This window comes from Rattus rattus, chromosome 12 (genome assembly GCF_011064425.1).
Source record: "Rattus rattus isolate New Zealand chromosome 12, Rrattus_CSIRO_v1, whole genome shotgun sequence".
Taxonomy (NCBI): Eukaryota; Metazoa; Chordata; class Mammalia; order Rodentia; family Muridae; genus Rattus; species Rattus rattus.
Window position 1 is genome coordinate 56,605,337 of NC_046165.1, and position 24,439 is coordinate 56,629,775.

The 24,439-nt window shown below is 44.6% G+C and overlaps 1 protein-coding gene across 1 annotated transcript in view; it reads left to right on the plus strand.

The window, feature by feature from the left end:
* The window catches only part of Dock5 (dedicator of cytokinesis 5), a 179,610-nt gene that overhangs the window by 59,799 nt on the left and 95,372 nt on the right, over window positions 1-24,439 (plus strand). The window contains 3 exon segments of the mRNA XM_032918230.1: window positions 7,488-7,528; window positions 13,723-13,778; window positions 15,648-15,744. Coding sequence (XP_032774121.1) covers window positions 7,488-7,528; window positions 13,723-13,778; window positions 15,648-15,744 — 194 coding nt within the window.

Here is a 24,439-nt window from a genome sequence, read left to right on the forward strand (position 1 = left end):
ACTCTGGAAACTGACATGTTTACCTGGTCCACAGGGGTGCAACCTTTGACTCTGGCCCCTAATTAAGCTAGCTAGCCTGAGACAGTTAAAGGAAAAACAACAGGATTTAGCACCTGCTCCTCCTGTGTGGCTGCTGCCTCCTCTCTGCCCCCCTGTGTCATGTGGACGCTATAAACAGCAGCTCCCTCCCTGTTTCCTGGCTTTTCATTTCTGAGAGGATAAACATAATTTATTGATGTTTTATATGTGCATGAGCAGGAGAGCACGCTTATCTTGTGATGGTGCTTGTGAGGAACATTCTGTAAGTCACACATTGAACCATTCTTCGATGCCCGAAATGTCTTCAGCATTCCCCAGTAATTGCCTGAGTCTGGAGCACATTAATAACACGCTCTTTTGTGAACCAGAGTCTCCCATCAGTTCCATTAAAAGACCCTTTGTATTTGGTTGCTTGTTTATGGATCTGTTCCCTTCCTCCTTAAAGATGATGCATCCACTTCAAGAAGCGTTTTATGTATAATGAATGAACGGCCACATGAGCAGTATAAACCTCAGCCCTGATGGGTCTCCTCAGAGATCCTTTCAACCACACTTTCCTTCATCTGCTGAAGTCAGCTTTCCGTCCGCTCATAGGCTTTTATTCCTTCTTGATGTGAATCCCTGCTTGAAATGTTGTTTCTGTGTAACTGTGAGCTCTCTTGGTTTTCCTCCTTTGCATTATAAAGTAAAAAGGAGGGCAGGGGAAAGACCCCATGTCTTGGTTTCCTAACATGCTGATAGAATAAACGAATTGCGGTCCGCACTGGAACATCTAGAATAGTACAAACTCATTCGAAATCAATCTGGGAGCATGTGGGAGTAACTAGGATGGATAATGTCATTGATGAGACACAAGGCAAAAGTGACAGAGAAAGGTGTCTTATTTTTCATACCCGACTCAAACTCATTTTAGAGGCGGTGGCAAATAAAAGTTCTCAACCACATATGAGTGATTAGTTCATAGAGTAGTTCTCACTAGATAATTTTTTCTTCCTTTCTCTTTCCTCTAAAGACATCAGATACCAGGGCAAAATTTATATGCTGCAAAATGCACCTAGATACACAGTAGAATAGGTCTTATCAGATGACAAAGCCTGTATACCTCATCCCAAGGGTCCCGAGCTTCTCTCTTACATATAATACCCCAACCAATTGGTTCTTATCTCATTACCAATTATTATTTTTTTTTGTTTTTTTTTTTTTTGTTTTTGTTTTTTTTTGGGTTTTTTGGTTCTTTTTTTTTCCGGAGCTGGGATCGAACAGGGCCTCGCTTCCTAGGCAAGCGCTCTACCACTGAGCTAAATCCCAACCCCTAATTATTATTTCTACCTGCTAGCCAACCCTGTGTTAGTGGCGTTATACATGTCAGTTGTTTGGATTCCTTCACTCACTCATAAGGTTTTACCTAGGGAACTTTTAGGTCTTGTTGAGTAGTACTCGTTACAGAAACGTGCCGTGGTTTGTTCATTTAGACATTGCTGTGTGTGCCTTTCATTGAATTCCGCCTTCAGCTTGAAAGAATTAAAGAATCAGTAAGGGTTCTTGTAAAGCATTCTTCCAAGTGTAAGTTCCCATTTACCTTGAGTAAATTCCTAGGCATAGGAGTATTACTAAGGGTAGGATATGTGTAACTTTAAAAGAAATTATCAACATGGTTAAAGAGAATTGTTGTAGTTGGGGGTTTATGTTGTGATCAAACTCCATGACCCAAAGCAGCTTGGGGAGGGAAGGATTTATGTCATCTTCTGTTAAGACACCACTGTCCATCGTGGAAGAAAAGTCAGGAGAGAAACTCAAGGCAGGGACTTGGTGGCTGGAACGCTGTAGAGGCCATGGAGGAACACTGTTTACAGGATTTTGCAGCCTGTTTTCTTACACAACTTGGAACCGCCTGCCCAGGGGTGGCACCACCCACAGTGAGCTGAGCTCACCCTCATGAAAATTTCACAGGGGTTTGCCCATGGGCCAATCTTACAGAGATACTCTTTTCACTTAAGATTCTCTCTTCTCAGATAGGTCTAGATTTGTATCAGGCTGACAGAACCAGCAAGCACAAGGGCCCAGTTACTCCTAACCCTTGCTAACTGTGGGCACAGTCAGTCTTTTTGACCATAGTCATTCTAGTGGGTATATGGTGGTATCTAATTGTATCTTTTAAAATGAAAGGTATAATTCCGTAACACTCACTAGATTTAAGATATAATTCAATGAGTTTTGACAAGTGCATGTCAACAGGAAATGCAAGCAGAATTAATCTACTTGTCTTAGTTACTCATTCCATTGTTGTCATGAGATATCTTTGCCAAAGCAACTTAATTGGGGGGGGGGCGGAGGTGAAACCCCGTTGAACTGGGGACTTGCTTGTAATTTAAGTGGGTAAGTCCATGGCCATCATGACAGGGAGCAGGCAGGCCCTGGAGCAGTGGCTGAGGGCTGACATCTCATCCACAAGTTGGAGGGAGGGAGGAAGGGAGAGACACAGAGACAGACACACAGAGATAAAGACAGAGAGACAGACAGACACATTCACAGACTGAGACTGACTGGCCCAGGCATGGGCTTTTGAAACCTCAAAGCCCACTCTCAGTGATACATTTCCTCCAACAAGACCACACCTCCTAATCCTGCCCAAATAGTCAACTAACTGCAAATCGAAACATTCAAACTCATGAGCTATGGGGGCATTCGTGTTCAAACCTCCACACCATCTTAGGACCCCTCCCACCCCCAGCTTCCCTATACACATTGTCTTATCTCCCTCTTCAGTCAGCTCCACACTATAAAAATAGACTTGTTACCTGTTGTTTTAATTTTACCTTTGCCTGCAGTTATCCATATTTTTGTCAGTTGAAAATTATACCAGTTGTAAAGACATATAACTTTAAACATTTAGAAAGTTTTTTTTTTTTGTTCTTTTTTTGTTGTTGTTGTTCTTTTTTTCGGAGCTGGGGACCGAACCCAGGGTCTTGCGCTTCCTAGGTAAGCGCTCTACCACTGAGCTAAATCCCCAGCCCCTTAGAAAGTTTTAAATTATATTTTAAATTGCGTGTATCTGTCTGTCTATCTGTCTGTCTGCCTGCCTGCCTGCCTGCCTGCCTGCTTGCCTGTCCTCCTGCCTCTCTATTTGTCTAGGCATGCATGTGTCCCAGCATGTATGTGATGGTAAGGGGCCAAGATGCCAGAGTGTGTTCCCTCCTTCCATCATGTGGGTTCTAGAGATTGAACTGAGGTCATCAGACTTGTTGGCAGGCGCTGTAACCTAAACGCCGAGCCATGTCTCTGTCCCTAGTTATTTTTACTAGTCTGTAATGAAAACCATCAGTTCTTTCTAACTCCTCCTCATTTCTGAGACATTTCAGTTCTTTCCAAAGAACTCTTTCTAGTCTTTTATCCAACTAAGAAGTAGCATTTCCATCTTCCACCCCATTAACTAACCTGTTGCTATGGAAGATCACAACCTAGCCCCTCATATATGCCTCACCGATTTTGGTAACCCAATATAGGTAGGTCCATTATAGCCATTCATTTCTTTTTTTTTTTTTTTTTTTGGTTCTTTTTTTTTTCGGGAGCTGGGGATCGAACCCAGGGCCTTGCTTCCTAGGTAAGCTCGCCCGCTGAGCTAAACCCCAGCCCCTAGCCATTCATTTCTAACACATGTTGTTTGGATTACTGTGCCTCTGTGGTTCTGGTGGTAAAAGGCAGGGTCCTGGTCACATTTTTTTGCTAGATTTAATCCCTCTCATCCTGATTCTCTCTGGGCTGACCTTTGTTTCATATCCTGGTATTTGACAGAGACAATTCCCTCTCAGTGACAAGGTCACCATTAAATGATGCTCATCATTGTGATCCTACTTGGGCTCTGAGCTGCCATGCCGGTCTGACCCCTCTGATTTCCCGTCCCCCATTACACATAGCTAGAGTTCCACGTCATACCTATAGGACTCAGTTGCTCAGGAAGGGAAGCCTAAGGGTCAGGGTATGCTGCCTGTGCCTTCTACCATTCTCCAAGGCTTTCCCTGTTTAAATCTTCCCATATCGTAGGGTAGGAAACCTCTATGCATCACTTGCATAGGCCCAGGAGCCGAACACCCTTTCTTCCTCCCTGTTTGCCCATTGCTAGTGAATCCATGAGCAATTCTAGCTGTTTCTAAATATAGCCTTGGTCATCTTCTCATTGCTTCCCCTTTTTTCAGTGTACCCACGAGTCTCCTCCCTGCTTCTGCTGCTTCTCACCTCCCTTCGTCCATTCCTGTGTAGCATCCAGAACAATTTTTTTTGTTTGTCTGGTTTTTGTTTTTGTTTTTGTTGTTTTGCACAGGACATGATGATGTTAAGCATTCTTCTCTCCTCCTCCTTGCTGTTGTACTTAGGCTAAGGCTCAGGTTTCACACGGTATTTGATACTTTTGCCTGGGGTGACACTTTTGCCAATTATTCAGTGTCACCAGGGATCCTTTGAGAAGCACTAATTCTGAGCTTGATGAAGAATATTGGGGAGGTGACCCAGGCATCAGTAAGTTACCCTGGCTGCTCAGGAACCAAGTAAAATAAGTTTCCCTGGTGAGTCTAATGGGTGCCCGGGATGGTGGCCCACACTCCTGTCTGACCTATGCTTCCTGCTCCCAGTCACCCTCTCTCACTTTGAGCTTTTTCTGTCTTTGGGCAGAGTTCTTGCCTCATGGTCTTCTCATTAGATTTGCTCCTATTGGGAAGTTTGTTTCCCAGTCATTTTGCCCTCCTGGTTCCTTTCAGTTTCTTAGACTGATCTGTCTTTGATCATCTTATCTAATCAAATACCCATGTCCCCAGACACTGCTCCCTGAGTGCATGCTCTTAGCACTGCATTCTCAGCTCTGCTCATTTAATGAATCTATGTGATAACAACTCTTCTCCACAGTTAATATTTGTTGAACTACCACAGAGGAAAAAGAACCAGGTAGGGACACTGTTAAGTGGTAGCTAGAAAATACACAGCACCATCCCTGGACAAGTGAATGAAGTGGGCAGATGGTAGAGTCTTGACCAGTGAAGATTACATAGAGCTAGATAAACCGAGCCAGTTTGCCCATGGAATTAACAACTTTGATAGTTTCCAATGAGAGGAGATGTTTTTATCCTGGACTGAGGCAGTCCTCAAGACACTGAAATGATTTCTTACTCCAGAAGCCCAACCCATTTTGTCACGGTAGTTGTAATTTACTTTTTGGGGGATTTATTTCATTAAAATGTAGCTCAGACTCCCCCTCTGGCCTGTTGTTCTCATTGTAATTACCTGATAATTTAAGAACATACCTGCCATTTCATTCTCCCTGTTCTCTGCTGAGACTAAGGACTACTTCCTGATACACCCTTTACTGTCTGTTTGCATTGCAATGTGTTCTGAAGGTTAACTGCTGCCTTAGTTAGGGTTTTACTGCTGTGAACAGACACCATGACCAAGGGAACTCTTATAAGGACATTTAATTGGAGCTGGCTTACAGGTTCTGAGGGTCAGTCCAGTTATCAAGGTGGAAACATGGCAGCATCCAGGCAGGCATGGTGCAGGAGGAGCTGAGAGTGCTACATCTTCATCTGAAGGCTGCTAGCAGAGTACTGACATCAAGGCAGCTAGGATGAGGGTCTTAAAGCCCATACCCACAGTGACACACCTTCTAATAGTGCCACTCCCTGGGCCAAGCATATACAAACTATGACAACTGCAGACTCTTTAATTATGATTTTATATTAGATGTTGAGGTATAATAGGAAAACTGTTCTTGTTGGTATTACAACCCAGTTTTATAATATAGGGCTTGCAAACAACTGTGCACCATGGTCATAGCCTTTGGAGTTAGTAGCAATCATTAGTAGTTGCATTCTTAGAGCTCTGACAGACATTAATACCATCAAACTCCCAGCTGTTGACTAGGTGCCTACCGTCCCTGCTGCCAAAGAAAATGAGTATTCACTGGGACAAGTCTAGAATCATAATTTTGTTCATTTTTCCTAGCAATTATACATACACTGTGATTCTAGAGACAAGCTCTTAGAAGGTTATATGGATATCCCCCCTCCCAACCCCCAGATGACCTGTTTAGGAAGCATAATTTTGTGATGTGTGGAACTCCATTTATAGACATGCAAGCTACCTTCTTCTTGGTAAGTGGATCAGTCTGTCTTGTGACTTCTTGGTTTTATAGGGCCTGAAAAGTAAAAATGTCCTCACCTGCTCTTTCTCAGCGTGGCCTCCTGCTCTGCCCTTGATCCAGGGTGATGTTGAAGCCAGCCATCTGCCCAAAACTGTTTTTCATATATTAGCAGAGTCAAGAATACAGAGGACCGTAAGCCCTTGAGTCATGGGAGGAATGGTCGGTGTATTCCAGCTTAACTTGATTTCTTGCACATTGGCTTCCTAAAGTGAGACCAGTGTTTTCTCAACCATGATGCAGACTATAATTCATACCAAAGCCCCACCTGTCCACCCCCTCTCCAACATATAGCAAATTCTTTAATTTTTTTGAGTTTCACTGATGATTTAAAATTTGTGAAAACATTACTCTGTACCCAAATAGATTAGCTCAATGTTCTTCTTGTAACATGTAAAAACAGAGTATGAGACTATTTTCTGATTGATCTTATATGAGGGAGCTCTAGAGGCCTACTGGCAGATGCCTGAAATTCTAACTACAGATTGTGTCTATTTACATGACTGTGTTTACAGTAGGCTTCCCGAGGCAAGATGACCACTGAGCACATTGATGTCTTAGGCGGCCATGGCTATAAAAACAACAACAACAACAACAACACCCAAGTGTTTAGTCATTTTATACTTGTCTGTGGACTCCTTAAGTTGTGTAGTCCATGATAAATGAGAAAATTTCTCTATATAAATACCTTAGTGAAACTTTACAGAAGAATTAAAGCTTGGTGTGGAGTATGGTGCATAACTGTCATCTCAGTATGTGGGAGCTCAGGCCAGGTCCCCCACAGGAGCAGCAGGTGTTCCTAACTGCTGAGTCATCTCTCAGCCTCCTCCGTGCAAATTTTAAGTCTTCTGGCTAATAAGAGAATATGGCTGTAAAATTGATCTTTACTGTGTAAGAAACAGGATAGGTCACAGTCTAAGGCAAATGGTACTTAGTCTTCCTGGTGCTGGGACTCTCAAGTTATGGTCCCCTCCCCCATAAAATTATCTCCATTGCTACTTTAAAACTGTAATTTTGTTATTGTTATGAACTGTAATGTAAATATGTGTGTTTCCCAGTGGTCTTAGGTGACCCCTGTTAAAGGGTCCCAAGCACTTGCCACCCACAGGTTGAGAACCACTATTCTAGGTTCACTGATAGTCATCTCTTGGTTTCCAGCTGAGGATTGCTGAGAGAGCATGTGAGTGTATGTTGCTGATGCCTTTTTGTCCTCTCAGGAAACATAAAATGATTTCTGTTCTCTCCCCTCTCTTACCCCGCACAGGCTGGTACAGAGGATATGCTCTCCAGAACAGATCTAAAAAGGTATGGCACACTGTTCCATTTCGTTCTTCCTCTTCTGCCCACCAGTTCTGCGTTGTGCTGTGGGGATGCCTTTATTTGCTGTCTCTAGTGCTAGTTTGCTCTAGACTCTTCCTCTGATCTGAAATCAAATAAATACTTTGGCCACAGTGCCCGAAAGCCATAGTGTATGATCCATGGTTGTTCCCAGCTGCTGGCTCCTGCTGTCTACTCTTGAAGCTGAATAAGGCAGCAGGACAGTGACAGTGCTCTAGGGACCTCTGTCAGGGAGGAAGGGGCAGGACCCACTTCTCCCTGTGTTCTTTACTTCCAATCATACACTGCCAGAACTGAAGGGTCAGGTCACCTGACTCATCCCATCAAACCAGAGTAGTGATTTCACACCACGAGGCCCATGGAGTAACTTGGAGGCATTTAGTAGATTTTAACCAATGTGTAACAGAAAAGGCTGTAAAACAGACACACATGTGACACATTTACTTCAGATATCTATGTTTATCTATTTACTTATTTTTTTATGTGCATACACTGTAGCTGTCTTCAGGCACACCAGAAGAGGGCATCAGATCCCATTACAGATGGTTGTGAGCCACCATGTGGTTGCTGGGATTTGAATTCAGGACCTCTGGAAGAACAATCAGTGCTCTTAACCGCTGAGCCATCTCTCCAGCCCCTTATGTTTATCTAGTTCATAGTTTTTATTGCCTCTGTGTGTGTGTGTGTGTGTGTGTGTGTGTGTGTGTGTAGTACTGGACTATAACTGTGTTTGTTATGATTCACCATGGGCAGAACTGGGGGAAACACTGGCCTGGACTGTTTCCTTTCGCCGTGTCAGGGCAGTTCATCATCAAACTAAACAAAGTCTCCTGGCTATATTAATGTGCTCCTGGGTGTGCTGTGGACCCTGTCAGCACTTTTCCTTTGATGTTGCTTGTGGAGCCTCATAATGTGCCAGCACTTTTCTTCTACAGGAACGTTGATAGGGCTTTATTATTACACAGTTAGCTGGAGTGCCAGTAGCAGAGGGTGAGAAAAACTTGAATGCATCAGTGCAGAAAGAGTAGAAAAACTCACAGTTCTTACTCTTTGACCACACCACAAGCCAGATAGGTCCATGCAGTGAAACCCCTAGATCTCAGTAGACCCCTGCCTACTAGCTAGAGGTTACAGAAACCTAAGGACAAGTGTGGCTGAAGTTGATGACTCTTCAAGCTTAGTGTTTGCTCATTTGTGTACACACACAGACACATGAGTTATTCACTTTGATGATCTCACAATCTAACAAAAGAACATTTGTTGTCCCTGCAGGTGCCAAGTCCCCCCTGGGGTGTTCCCACCATGCCCTAGTGGCTGAGCTTTTCTGCCCACAGTCAGAGCCCTGTGCCACATGCCATTTCCAACTGGGTTGGTTTTGCTTCTTCTCTTGCTGACTTCAGCATCCCTAGTTTTCCAGTAGAGATCAGCGTGGCAGTCAGATGTGTGTCATGATGAGGGTATCATAAGAGTAGATTGAAGGCCTGGGGGTGGGGAGGGGAGCTGGTGCCTGGCATGCCCACTCCTGCTGTGTGTGGGTTTAGCCCTGTCACTAATTATTTTTACTCACCGTTGTGGACGTTGGGTTTCTTGGGTTTTTTTGTTTTTTTTCCAGAAAACAGTAAGAGTTAATGACTTGGCTGGCAGAATGGCTCAGCAAATGAAAGTGCTTGCCTCTCAGACCCAGTGACCTGTGAGTTCAATCCCAGAATCCCACAGTGGGAGGAGAGAAACAACCCCTGAAAGTTGCCCTCTGACCTCCACCAGAGTTCCGTGCCCCACCCCCAACCACCACAAATTAACAACTTTTTGCTCTGAGTTTGTGAGAGACAAAGACCATCCAGGTCACTTTATCCTTGGACCTTTCCAGTTTTAATTTAATATACAAAAAGATGAACTTGAGAACTTTTTCAGACAAATCCTAAGAAACATCAAGGACAGCTGGGGGTGGGGTGGGGGTGGGGCATCTGGAAGAGCACGCCTGTCATCCCAGCTACTTAGGAGACTGAGGCAAGTTCGAGGCCAGCCTGAGTAACTTCGTGGCATCCTGTCTCCAAATTATTTGAATGGCAGACACTACCTAGCATATAAGAGGCCCTGAGTTTGATCTTACCACCACCACCACCACAATAACGACAACAGAACCAACAACCAAACCCAGTAGGTATTGTTAAAAAAATGTCTCAAGACCTTTACCCTATATAAGGATTTGTTCCAGCATGGAAGACCTTGTCTTTTAAGGCATTCTGTGTTTTCCTAATATGTCTGCATCCCTCTAGCTCATGGTGCCTGCCACCACTAATTGGAATACTAAATTCCAGTGAGTCTGATTGGAATACTAAATGGTCCAGTTAGCATCACCTGAGCCGTGTGTGTGTGTGTGTGTGTGTGTGTGTGTGTGTGTGTGTGTGTGTGTGTGTGTGCCCTATTCCTGGGATTCTTTTGTTTGTTTTGTTCTTAATTAAAATCTTCTTCAAAACCTGTGATCTTAAAAAGTTCACCTTCTCGAGAAAACTATTTCAGTAAGAGATCCTCTGTCCTTTGTTAAAGAAAAATACAAGGCCACGTGTGATGGCCCACACCTTTAATCCCAACATCAGGAGGCAGAGGCAGGCAGATTTCTGAGTTTGAGGCCATCTTGGTCTATAGGGCTAGTTCCAGGACAGCCTGGACGGACTACACAGAGAAACCCTGTCTCGGGCAGGGTCGGGGAGCAGGGAGCGGGGAGAGACATGAATAATTTGGCTGTACATTGATGTGTTTTGATTTTTTTTTTAAAACTAAATTATCTTTCCGTGTGGGTTGCAAGAAACAACGATGGAATTAAAGACATCAACCTTGAATTTTGCTGGGTTTGTGACATCCCTTCATTATGGGATGCATCCTGATATGGAATGCTGCCCTATGTTGGTCCCTCCTTTTCCTGTCTTAAGGGAAGAGCTACTTGAAAGGCCTATTGTTTTTGTGGAAATTATTGGTGACATTTGTAAGCCAACCTAGCCATTTAGAGTGGCGATGAAAGGAAGCTAGTGGCTTTTACAAATTGAAGACTGGAGCCCTGAAGAAATTCATCCTTAATCCTGGCAGGATCGTGAGTGTGTGGACAGGATAACGGGGAAAATAATTAGTTGAAATAAAATAGAATCATTTTATTCTAGTGAGTAGGTTGCATTGAGAAAAGAAAGGCAGAACCAAGAGATGGGCTGCATTTTGGAAATGCGAGACCCAGGTTGGCTCTGGCTTCATAAGAGAAACCAGATGATTATAAATGGCCTAATGCCACCATGACACAATGAGGCTTGCAGACTACAGCACAGTGGGATGACAAAATGCGTGAGCTCTGAATGTCAACACGTTTATGCCTGAGTAAATTGTCTGCAGCGGTCAGCATCGGGCTCAAAGTCATCATTGGCTTATATTTCCAAGTCCTCTGGCTTGGCTGGCTCCCAGGGATTAGTAGGGACCAGTCACCAGACTATGAATTCAGCCTTTTTTTTTTCTTAAACCTTCTTGATTTGCCAAATGTTTTGCCAGAATTTTTCTTTGGATTAGCAGTGTTACATTTGGGGGTTTTGTTTGAGAGAGACAGAGAATACCCAGGTCGCTCAGTTCTCAGTCCTTTCTTTTCTTAGTACATAAAAAAAGTGAACAGAAAACTCTCTCAGACAAATCATGTGAACCATCCCGAACAGCATGCACACCTGTCATCTGAGCTACTTCAGAGACTGAGGCAAGTTCAGTTTAAAACGTCCCACATCTTAAATACATGTTCTGTCCCAGAGCTACACACCTAGCTCAGTGGTGTCGTATAGCACATCCATCTATGCTTGTGTCTATGCATGTGTGTACGTGCACATGCACACTCACGTGCCACAGCCTGAAGGTAGAGGTCAGAGGACCACTTGGAGGAATCAGTTCTCTCCTTCCACCCTGTGGGTCCTGGGGTTCAAACTCAGGTTGTCAGACCTGGCGGCAAACACATTTACCCACTGATCCAGCTTGTTAGCCCATAACTACTATTTTAAACTTATTACTCTTATCCCTTCACTCTTTTCAGGAATTCTTCACTCTTTGTGAAAGGCTAGATAACATAAAATGTACTGTTAGAGTCATGTATGGGCGTGCATATGTGGAAGCCAGAGTGTGTGGCCCCAGTATGTGTTCCTTAGATGTCATCCACCATGGTATATTCTGAGACACATTCTCTCGCTATCCTGGAACTCATTGGTTCAGCGAGACTGGCCGGTCATCCAGCCCTACCTCCCTAGCTAGGAGATGACCAGCTTGACCATCATGCACAGCTTTATGTGAGTACTGGGGATTGACTCAGGTTCCCAAGCTGGCATGACAAACACTTTACCAAGTGGCCTATCTCTCTAGCTCCGGTTTCTTTAGTTATTAGTGACAGGTCTTTTAAAAGATATGACTACTTCCAGATAATTTCAATAGGAAGAAGACATTTAAACACTGTCAATTAAACATGTTAAAACCGAGAATAAAAACATATTACACCTGAAAGTTCTGTAATTGGGCAGATCCTTAAATGGGCAAGGTGGTGGGCAAGTATTCAATCATGTATTAACTAAGAGCATTTTGAAAACAGATACAGCCAAGTATACGCAAACCCCTTATAACAGCGTCTGGTGTGTGAAGGTGATGACCAATTACTCTCACTGTCTCCATGTCACCATCAGAACTGTTTCTCTTTTAGATATCAACAGTGGCCTTGTGGCTTCAGTGTAATAATTGAATTTGTGTTTGATTGTTACTTAATCAATCTCCCCCAATCACTCTGTAATCTGTGCACCTGAAGAAACTCAAGGTCACCTTATCTGTATGTGTAGCGTTGGTCTCATCAATGGAGGGACCTGACAGTGCCTTCTCTCTAATGCCTCACCCTGTCTAACTGAAGAAATGGGGCCTTTCGTTTCTGCCTAAAGCAGTTGCAGGATTCCCTTTGTCGTCACCACGCCGAGATCAGCTTCATCCCTGATGTTCTGGCCATTCGCTGTTTTGTCAGCAGAGGAAGTAAAAGGAGAAAGTATTACATCGACAAACACAGTGCATGAAACTGGCCACAGAAGCAGATGCTATCTGAGTCCGCTGGTTCCTTGTCCTATTAAGGATGACAGGGCATGCACATTTTCAACTGTGGTCCCCTAGACTGTGGGCTGCCTCCACCACCACCTGTGTGGTCAGCAATCCCTGGCATGTAACGTCCACAGAGAGCGTACCAGCCCTCCCATGAGTAAGGCTAGGAGTAACTGAGCTAAGGTGCCAGCTGGTTCATCTGCCCTGCCATGTAAACGGTTCTAAAGCAAAACCCCGTGGCTCCTTCCCTGTGTGGCTTCTTAAGAGTATTGTGCAATGAGGAACAGGCTTTTGGTATTCAAGAGAACTCATGCCGACTGAGAAACCTCTTCCTTCCTGCAGCTCTCTGGTTCCCACCCAGTGGTTTTCAGCCCTTCCCTTGGCTTGGGACCTTTTTGTACTTTCTTTAGTGAGCAGTGTCATAATATGGATGTAGAAATGCCTCTTGGGGTTGTAAAGTGGAGAAGCATCAGAGACTATGCAGTGATGAAATGGTCAGGTAGCTAAAAGTGGTGTGCACTTGTCAGTGAAGGCACTGATGGGTATTTCTATAGGAAACTAAAGTGTGAGCTGCTCCACCTCACTCATGGATGCACCGTGCATGGCCTCTGTACAGATTCTAGGTCCTCAGTATTACTGATCCTTGTCATTGTTGGGTTTCTGAGCTGATGGGAACATTTCTACTCTTTATTTTCAAAACATCCTGTCCATGCATCCTGAGCCCAAATCTTTTTTTTTAAAGATTTATCTTATTTATATGAGTACACTAGCTGTCAGACACACCAGAAGAGGGCATCGGATCCCATTACAGATGGTTGTGAACCTCCATGTGGTTGCTGGGAATTGAACTCAGGACCACTGAGCCATCTCACTAGCCCCTGAGCCCAAATCTTAATTTCTGCTGTTTCACTGTTTCCATCCTTCCTCTGTTGGAATGCAGTTGGTCATTATAAGTGGCGCCCTGGCAACTCAGTCAGGAATTTCCTTTTGTCAAAGTGTTTGAAACCCGCCTTGCAGTATTCATGCTCTTGACTGTTTTTACTGTCTGTATAACAAGTGTTCTCTTTCTGTAGGGCATTTTTCCTGAAACATACATCCATTTGAAGGAGGCAACTGTGGAAGATGGAGGGTAAGTTCCCATCCAGGATGACACTAAAGCAATGGAGATGTAAGATGACCAAGAAAGAAGGACCTACCCCCATTGATGTCTTTCTCCTCTCATTGATTTCACTTGCTTCATATAATTCTTCCCTCTGCCTTCTCTTTTGAGACTTGTTTCTCCATGATACCTTTCCCCAGAATAGTAAAGACAGCAATGATGAACTCTGAGGGCTTCCTGTTTCCTCTTGGAGTTGCTAATTGCTCACTGGATATGTGAATGTGAGTCCATGTGGACATCTGGGGAGGAGGGACATCAGTCTGCCTCCTCTGCTCTGAACCTGGAATACATCATGAAGTTGCAAGTTCACCTTGGAGTTTTCACAGCTTCCTGAGGAAGACACTAGTGATACACTTGGCATGAGATGCTATGGAAGCAGTGGGTGGGAACATGCTTGTCCGTGTCATTTGTCCTGCAAAACATAGAGTCTGTGGCACCTGAGGAAAACAGGACACTCAAAACAGGAAGAGAGAATTAAGAAGTAGAGCTAGATTCCATGGCTGGTGCCAGAGAGGCTGTCCCAGAATCCTGGAACTTCTGAACTAGATGGACATTATTGAGAAATTCCAAAGCTCGGCACCCACATTTTAAGACAAGGGGTAGAGAGGTGCTCAAGTTTTCACAGTAGACCCAGCACTTTGAATATTCTCCTCTACCTCCTAGAGAAATCCTCTTCCCAGTGAGCCATTTTTGGGCAGCTATGGAGTGTCACTTGTAAAGGCCAAGTAGGAGCCCTATTCTAACTGGATCTGCCAGATGAAAGGCAGGATACCCAGTTTACTGTGTTACTGAGTCAGCAAATACAGATGTTCCTGAGCTCATGATTACATCATTATAAACTCTCCAGAGTCGAAAATTTCACAAGCCAGTGTCACAAGAAAGCCCATCATTCTATACCACTAATATCTGCTAATAAGAAAGGACAACGAGAAATGCATTTATTTAACCTACATTATGAAACATAGCCCAGCCCAGCCACTTCTAGTATACTCAGAATGTTTATGTTGTCTGACAGTTGCACAGAATCACGAGGCCTATTGGAGGAGAGAGTAGTGCGTACCTCATGCGATGGGTTCAACACCATGCTGAAAGTAAAAAGCCAGTACCTATGAGATTACACATTGCAGCCATCTTTAGGCTGCAAAATCAGAACACCCCCTAAGTCATGGACCACTTGAAGTTTTCCATAGTTGACCTGTAAAAAATGTTTCACGAGTCACTTTTGCCTTAATATATTGTCTTACTCTCCCTGAATACTCTACCTGTTTGAATATCCTTCCTATTTTGCTCCTATTGATAATTGTAGGAACACAGTAGGGGGATTTATGTGAGTAAACACGGTTACCCCTAATGTGAAGAAGTTGCTTTGTCTCCATTTGTCATGCTGGGGAGCATAGGTGAGAAGAAACCCCCATTCTTTCTAGAAGAGGGCATGGAGCAGTCCTCGGGCGACTGGGTGAGGTCATATACTGCTTACCTCTCTGCATAACAAAGCAGCTGCCGGATGGAACCAGCAATAACCTGGCTTGGTCATTGGCACTTTCAGAGAGAATCAACACGAGGAAGTAGAGGCTGGACCTAGCCTGTGCCATGCAAACAAAACCTTAGTTTAGTTTGTAGACCATGCTGTTTTCAGTTCCTTGCTTTTTTTTTTTTTTTTTTTGCTCATGTTTACCTGTGTTCAAGTTCTCTAAAATATATGCCCCCTCTCCAGAGGCAGATTGGTTTATTTCAAACCACAGCTGCCGTGTTCCTTCATTGGATTGTCAAGGGTGTGGTGTTCAGGAAAGACACTCCTATCATGTGCAGTAAAGTGTGCATCCTTTTGGTTCCCTGTAGGCAGCATGAAACTGTGATTCCGGGGGAGTTGCCCCTGGTTCAGGAGCTTACGAACACTCTACGAGAATGGGCCGTCATCTGGCGCAAGCTCTATGTGGTAAGCTTTCCCTGGGGCTCCCCTGGTGGTGGCTTGGGTGCCATTTCTGGATGCTCAGTCTGATTGTTGGGCTGCAGAGCCGTCTTCTGCACTGGATTGAATGAGCCTTCCCTGGAGCCCACTATGCTGGAAGCTTCTCATTTCTCCAGAGTTGGACCACTGCTAAGGGGCTTGTGGAAGGAAGTGGGTGTGACCTCATTTAGTCTTACTGATTGTTAGTGTGCTATAACTGAGTTATAACTGCCAATACTTGCCCAGGTCTTCATGGGTGCCTCAAACAATGCAGCCTCACAACATCACTATAGAGAAGATGCAGTTATAACTATTGATATTCTAGTGGGAAGCTGAGGCACCTGCTATTAGCATCTCCATGTGTGCCAGCCCACAAGCGGGCATTCATAAACACCACAGTGCTCAGCTTCTGAGGGGCATTCTCAACCATGACCAGTGGGCCTTACAGAATCAGGACCATGCATAGTGTTAGGCTGAGGTTGGGCTCATTGCAGCATTCTCTGTCCTCACACTGGTTTGCCCTCAGAATGCTAATACAGATGCTAGTTCTCTGTGAAATCACATAGGCACCAGAACATCCTCTGCATGACAACCATAGTCATTTGTACAGTCACGACTTGGAGTTTGTGGTTCAAATGTAATCTGTCCTTTCTGAAGTTGATGTTAGAGTTTAATCTGTGGTGGGGCATTAGGAAGGTGGAGAACCTCTCTTGCTCTCGCTCTCTTGTTCTTACCCACTTCCCCCTTTGCCCCTTCTCCTCCCCCTTCTCTCCTCAAGCTTGTGGCCAGCCTCAACTCTTCTTTTTCTCTACTTCTCCTTTTCTCTCTCTTTTTCTTCTCCCTCTCTTACAACCCTCCATCTTTGCCATTCCAATAAGCCTCCTCCATGTGGAAAAAAAAAAGGATGGAGACCAGGACCAAGAGATGACTTGCGTCCATGCCTAGAAACCCGAGTTCAGTCCTCTGGACCCACATGATGGAAGGAGAGACCCAATGTCCAGAAGTTGTCCTCTGACCCCCACATAACATTCTGGCATGCGTGCCCTGCCCCACGTGAACACATAAATAGAACTGGGGTGAGGGGAAGAATCTTAAAAAAGAGTGGAAATTTAATCTACTTGTAGTGTTTAGAGGAGAAGACCTGGGAGGAGTAGCAAGGAGACCATTAGACTACTACTGTGGAAGCTCATGGTGGAATACCACTTGCTTCATATAAAGAGGGAGAGAGACCAGAAGACATATGTACAAACTGTGTGTCTCACCAAGAAAGCCATTGTTACATTAGCCTCTCAGCCTTGCTCTAAAAACGGAGCCAAGAGGCATCTTTTCCTAAAACACACCCACCCTGTTATGTCAGGACTAGGGCCTGGGAATCCCAGCATTTAGCCTTATCTGACTAGAAATGGCTGTTTTGCAAATGCACAAGATGCTCAAAGTTCATTGCCTACATGGAGGCCTCTCCTTCAATCTAGGAAGTTCTTTCCTTGACTCTGAAACCCATAGACCATTTTCTAATGTTGATTCATTGGAGAGCTTGTTGGTGAGCACCAGTGGGTCTTGCCTATATAGAGGACTTCCAGCCTTCTGTGGGTGACCAAGAAATCATGTGGTAAGCAAAATATATTCTCTGGTTAGACATGTGAATGAGTCCATGAGGTTGTAGGCTGGTGTGGGGGGGAGGTTGACTTACAAAGAAAAGAGACAGCTTTACACCATAGTCCTGAAGGCTCAAGGGCCTGATTGTAGAAAGTGGGCTTAACTCCAGTAGGTTCCTCACCTAGCAGCCATTACCTTTTCTTTTCTTTTCTTTTTTTTTTTTTTCTCTTTTTTTTCGGAGCTGGAGACAGAACCCAGGGCCTTGCGCTTGCTAGGCAAGCGCTCTACCACTGAGCTAAATCCCCAACACATTACCTTTTCTTTATGTGGTCAGTCTTGCTAAGTCACAGTAATATCCCTATTCCTGTTTCTGTGTATTGAAGCAGTAACCAACCTCATTCCAGCATCAACAGTAAGAGTTCAGGGCTGCATATTCCAGGATGAGTCATTGCCTTAGCAATCACCAGCCCTTTGTGTGAAAAGCTTGTCGTATTTCTCTGCCTACCCGCCCTTCAAAGCCTCATTTGTGTCCTTTCTTCTTCATAATGTGTCTTCTAAACAAGCTCACCCTTAATGTTCTCTTCTTGACTTCCCGGACACTTAACTGATGCATGCGTGGTCTGGCCCTTGGGATGTTATGCCCATATTGAAGGTGATCTTTTGATCTCTTCAGACTTGGTTGATGAGAACACTAAGTCTGACCCCCTAAATCATGCACTCTGGGAGAGGAAGGATACAACTGTCATCCCTGTGGCCTCCATTGATCAACTTGTACTTACATTGAAAGCACTCTAGTTCGGGTTCATTGATTGTTGAGTGATGGGTATAGCAGGGTTGATGGGTGAGAAATGGCATGGACATGGGTTTGTTCCTTAATGTTCATTCTGGAAATTTGTTGAGTGGAGAAATGAATCGGGTGAGTACAGATGGAGTGTTCTGCATTGCCTGTGTTCTGATAAAATACCTGGAGTGTGTGTGTGTGTGTGTGTGTGTGTGTGTGTGTGTGTGTGTGTGTGTGTGTGTGTGTGTGGTGGGGGGTGGTTTATAAAGAAAAGAGACAGCTCTGCACCATAGTCCTGGAGGATCGTAGAAGTGGGCTTAACTCCAGTGGGTTCCTCGTGGTAGATTGTCTAACAGTAACAGGAGCTTATCTGAAAGAACACCTAACATGACGTGACGGGAAAGCAGAGCATGGAGAAGCACCTCATTGTTTGCAGGAGAACCCTCTCATGATATCTACTGTGGGTGATGGTTTCCAGTACTCCCTTGCCAATCCCCATTCCTTTGGATCCCACCACCTCTTCACGTCGATGTACTGGAGGCCAGCTATCCAGCACATGACCCAAGCTGTATCATAGGCAAACCATAGACATTCCTAATCTAAAATTCAAGCACCCAAAATGCTCAAAAATCCAGTGTTTTTTTGAGTGCATTCATGATAACACGTGTGGAAAAGTCTACCCCAGCCCTGACCTCATCTGTGAAGCTTTCTGTCTAAATAAAAATCCATCTTGAGGCCGTGTTAAATTACTTTGAGGCTGTTGGAGAAGCAGAGGCTGAAGCCTAAACGAATTTCATATTTAGACTTAAGTGCCATCCATAAGAGATCTCATTCAGTCTATGTAAATATGTATTTAAAATATTGGAAAACTTCTTATCCCACACATTTTGAATTAGTGGTTCTCACCCTGTACTGTGGAAGGAGTTTTTGTTATTGTTTGTGCCGTATGTAAGTGCAGAATGAAGAAAGGCCTTTGCTCTCTCTAATAGACAACGTCCTTGCTCATTTTCTTCACTCTGTCCTCTCTGTATCATCAAGACTAGTTTTCTAAGGAAAAGAACTAAGAAATGGGACTAGGAGTGTAGCTCAGTGGTAGAGTGCTTGTCCTGCTGTGCCCAGGGTTCTGTACCCAAGCAGAAAGACAGTCACACACAATGGCGCACACACATGCACATAGACACACACATGTTTGCACGACAAACATGAATAGAGGTGGGGGAGGATGAGGGAGGGAGGGAGGGAGGGAGGGTGGGAGGGTGTCTGTGCCCTACCCAACCCCCAGTAGTTGCAGGGTGATGAGCTGATAAGTGCTTTTGAGCATTTTCTTTTTAAGCCCCCCCCCCCCATTTAGTAGCAGAATTGAGTTTTTAAGTACAAAGCCTGGTAAATTAATTGATTTTTTTTAATCCCCTCCCAGAGGACAGCATATTTTTCTCATCTTAGAAATCTGAGGCGATAACTTTCAAACACCTTACAGCGGCTACTGATTGGCTGTGAAAGGTGTTGACCGCAGGTAGAGCTTTGTCATTGTCTGGGCTGAGGCCCAGTTGTGCTCCTGATACCTGCTTATCCACTAAGGAGTAGTCCACATAGAATGAGTTTGATATTGATCACCTCCACGCCCCTCCAACCCCTTTCCCAGTGCATTGACAGTTCACCTCAGGCAGAATTTCTGATTTTCTTTCTCATGTTAAATAGTAGCAAACCTCAGATACCGTGTTTCACCGGAAAGTATTAAAAGGGAAAGAAACCCTCTAATCTTCAATCTCTAGTTTCCAAATCTGTCCTCCCATCTATGTGAACATAAATTTGGGCTCTGCCTGCATATCTTGTTACATCAACACGCCCATCTCTTTCTTCACATAGATTAGGTTTTTAGTTCTTGATTGTAGGTAGGGATTATACCCAGGCCTCTGTGTATATTAGGCAAGGTCGCTACCACCAAATCACATCTGCAGGAATTCCTTTCACAAACTTTGAACATTCTGCGTGACTGCTAACCGCCTCTAGGGTGCCCTAGAAACAAGTCTATCTCTAAGTTTGCTCCCTGATTCTGTTCTTTTCTGTCTAATCTCACTGGAGATCTACATGTCGAGGCAGTGTTTCCTAGAGGGATAAATACAATCAACCAACACATTTAAACCCAGCCGTGAAGTTGTTGGATTCTTCAAGAAAGAAAAGACGTTCATCTCCTGGTTTTAGCAGTTGTACAGAGTAAAGCCATAAGAAATATGTCACAATGGGATGGGAGACTGTTCACACTGAGGAGAGGGGACCCCTCATCTGGAGGGGAAAGAGGAGCGGATGCCTGTCCCCAAGAGGTTTCTTCATGGTACCTCTTTTCTCCTGAGAGTATAGTTCTTGATTTTATTTCAGCTGTCTTTTCTGGTGGATGTTGACCTTATGCTGTGGGGAGGAAACAAGCTACAGGAGCGAAACATTGGCCTGTTAGTTAGGAGCGAAACACTGGCCTGTTAGTTGGGAAAGGCCTGTTAGTCCTCTGCATGCCCTGCCTTGACTAGCTCCGAGATCTCAAGTCATTCAGAGTCTGCAAAGTTCTGAAGGACTTTAACACCTTATAAACGTGACACAGAATGCCATCCCCTTTCTGAGTATGTATTTTCCTATCCTAGCTTCACAAAGCTATGAGAGCATGGAAAGGAACTGTGGTTACCGAATTACCCTGCATGCAGATAAGCAGTCAAGGCCTCCACTGGTGGAGACCTGTGATGGTTGATATTGCCCCTGTTGGAAGCAGTAGCCACAGTGGATATCCTCCCACTGGACACCTTTGACTCAGAGCTGCTCTGTCACCCAGCTGTGGCTGCCAGGAATACGGGAGCTGCATTCGGTGTGCCACACTTATCCAAGGCCGCTCGCTGCCTTTCTCTCCTGTAATTGTCTTGGGCAGAGTGGCCTTGAGCACTTAGTGAGCAAGGTACTGTAGATAGCAAGCCTTCTTGGTTGATGTTCAAGTCCAGGAGGCACAGACATTTCCAGCGTGTAGAGTACACATTCACAGCAGTAACCTGGTAAGCTTAGCCTGAAGAACTGCCCCTCAGTCAGAGCCGGTCACTGGGTGTTTCCAGGTCTTGATCAGGGAGGTCCCCTGGTGATGGGCCAAGGCAATAGATACTGGGGCTGGACAGACCAAGCAGTTCTTCAAGGGCTCCCTTCCTCACTGAATATATATTTTTACCCTCAGAAAAGTCTACAAGCCCAATAATAGCCACTGGACACAGCCAGCCCTTTAATAGAGACGAGCATAAATTCGGAAGACTGGTAGCAGATCTTTCAGTTTAAGAAAAGTCCTTGACCTCCCGGGTTCTCATCTCCTCTCCTAAAATTACCATTAGATATCATGTGAGCCTTGAACATTCACTCTGAGAGTTGGTCCATGGGTTTTCGTCAGTACCTGGAATGCTGCTCTAGAGTGCCAAGAATCTTGAGTTTAGAAAGGCATCTCCATCATACTGCGGCACTTGCCCAACAAACACTGGAATTTGTCTGTCTGTCCAGTTGTGGCCCTTGCTTCATCTTGCAACTTCGGGTTGAAGGGACAGAGATTCTATCAAGGCTCCCTTACAGCTGTGTCATATCTCAGTCCCTCCCGGTAGGTGGAGCTACGCTTTCCATCTCTTCTCCCTGCTGCCTGAGATTTCCAGCTGACACAGGACCAGGGAATCTCTGGCCTCTACTCTTTCAGTTGCACCTCTCCCCGCTGCCATACGAGTCCCCACTGCTATGTGGTTAGGTGCATCTGTATGAGACCCAAAGTAACAATTAGCTATACCCAGTTAGTTTTACACTCAAGAAAAGTCTCAAGCTCCTGATCCTCCTGCCTCAGCCTCCTGAATGCTTAGATAGGTATGTTGTACCATACCTGACTGGTTAACACATTTTTTTTTTTAAAAAGGTTTACTCTTCCTTTCTTTCTTTCTTTCTTTCTTTCTTTCTTTCTTTCTTTCTTTCTTTCTTTCTTTCTTTCTTTCTTTCTATAAGTACACTGTAGCTGTCTTCAGACACACCAGAAGAGGGCATCAGATCCCATTACAGATGGTTGTGAGCTACCATGTGGTTGCTGGATTTGAACTCAGGACCTCTGGAAGAGCAGTCAGTGCTCTTAACCGCTGAGCCATCTCTCCAGCCCTACTTTTTATTTTTAAAGGTGTGTGCTCATGTATATGAGTGGGCATGTGAATATGGAAGCCTGTGAAGGCCAGGGGCTTTGATCTGCCCAAGCTGGAATCACAAGGAGTAGCTGGGGGACTGTTGACATGGGGACTGGGAACTGAATTCGGATCTTCTGTAAGAGCCAGGTCTGCTGAGCCATCGTCTGTCTAGCCTTTACCTTTTGAACAGTCGTACATCCCAAGTCATGGGGATGATATTTTTCTCAATTGAAAGTCACCCAGCCAGACTGTATTGTGGCAACAGTATGGCAAGTGTTTTCGAATATAGGACTTGTTTGGGAAGGCTGAGAAATCAGATTATCATAAGCAAACCATCTATCATCTTTCTCAGTGAGGTGCAGCCCAGAGTCTCTCCCCTCTTCCCACTGGAAGTTCAGTGAAGTTTTTGTGAGGCAGCTGACTCTTTCTGTAAGCTTTGGAGCTGGAGTATATTCCTCCTTCCTGAAGAAAGGGGAGAGTCTGGTGACAACAGTGATTAATGTGCACCATTGAATCAGGGAGTTTAAATATTAACATGTTTTCCTAAGAAAAACTGGTCTTCATTTGAAAGTTGCTCCAAAATAAACCATTGTACCTGCTTTAGTGTTGGGGGACTGTGGAATAGAGAGGTAGGGGTAGGGAAGGTGTAGGGCACACTGAGTAACTTATTGTTCCTGTCCCCACACCCATGGTTGGCTGTGCATCCAGGTAGATGTAAGCTGTCTCTGTACAGTCAGTCATTGATGGGCTGCGGCAGGACACTCTGAGATACATTTAGTTGGCCTCCCTTTGGTATGCTGCCAAAACAAATTTCTCTTTGGGCAGGACGTGTGATCCCTGAATTACAAACTCTGCTCCCATATGGCTTTGTCAAGAAGCAGGATATGACATGGAGATGATGGAATGTTTTCCTTAAAAGTCAAAACTTTGCCAGGCAGGCAAAGCTTTTCCAGGGTGGTGAGAGGAAGTGAGGATGAGCAGGAACCATGGCTGGATCACCAGTTGACGCTCATTCTGGACCCAGGAGTTTGGAAAAGACTTCTGAGATTATTGCCAAGCTCCCTCCTCAGGGAATGTTTGTATCATTCCTGCTGAGTGGGCAGAACAAGGCAAAGAAGTGAGACAGCCAGGCACAGCCAATCAGGAAGTTGTTTTGTAGAATTAAGTGAGTCGAACAACACTGTCGTAGCCTGGAAGATGACTTCGGGCGGGGATTTTTGCCCAAAGTCACAAAGCAGATTAATGATAGAATTAGAAACAGAAGCCAACATTCTCATATGTTCTCTTTACCCTTCTAAAGCGTAAAACCCCATGGAAGAGGAGAGAGAGGAGGTGAGCATAATCTGTGTCTTTGGTTTGTTTTTTGTTTTGTTTTTTTTTTTCCCTCCCTGGCACCCAATCAATCAATGTCATGATCTGAAGAGCCTCCAAATTTCTGAAACCCTCCTTGGGTGACTTATACATTCCTGTCACTACGGGAGGCATAGCTGCCTTTTGTTATGACTTCGTTTTTTTAATCTCCAGAAATTCTAACAAAGAAGGAAAAGGGATAAACATCTGGACTGCAGATACACCACATGAGATACAGGGATATCTATACTGCCTGGTAGAAAACAGTCTCTGGGGTGTGCCTCTTCTTCACTCAAATTCAAACCAGGCTGTTGTTTGCAAAGATGAAGCCACCAGATTTGTTCCCAGGTTCCTACTCTACCTCAAGATTGTGCTGACTTTTTCAGTGAAGGTCAAAGAAGTTATTTAATGCTGTGACAGTAGCTGATGATGCAGAAAAGGTTAACCTGGTGAAGGAAGACTAGAGATAGGAGGGGATCTGCAAAGGGCAGACTCAGGCTACATAGGCTGTAGGAACCAGAGGCCAGGAAGGAGGGCCTGTTAGTCCATTTTCTGCTCCTAGCACAAAACACTTGAGCACAGCTCCAGTATAAAGAGAAAAGGTTTTGCTCCCAGCGTTGGAAGCTGAACTTTCAGGATCAGACATCTGTATCTGTTCATCCCTGTTCAAGGAAGGTTGCTTCATGACAGGATTGCGTGCAAGGAGGGTCCCTCACAGGGTGAGGTGGGAGTGATTTGGAGTCCAGGTCCACAGTATTTCCTGACAGCTCTATCAAGAACAAGC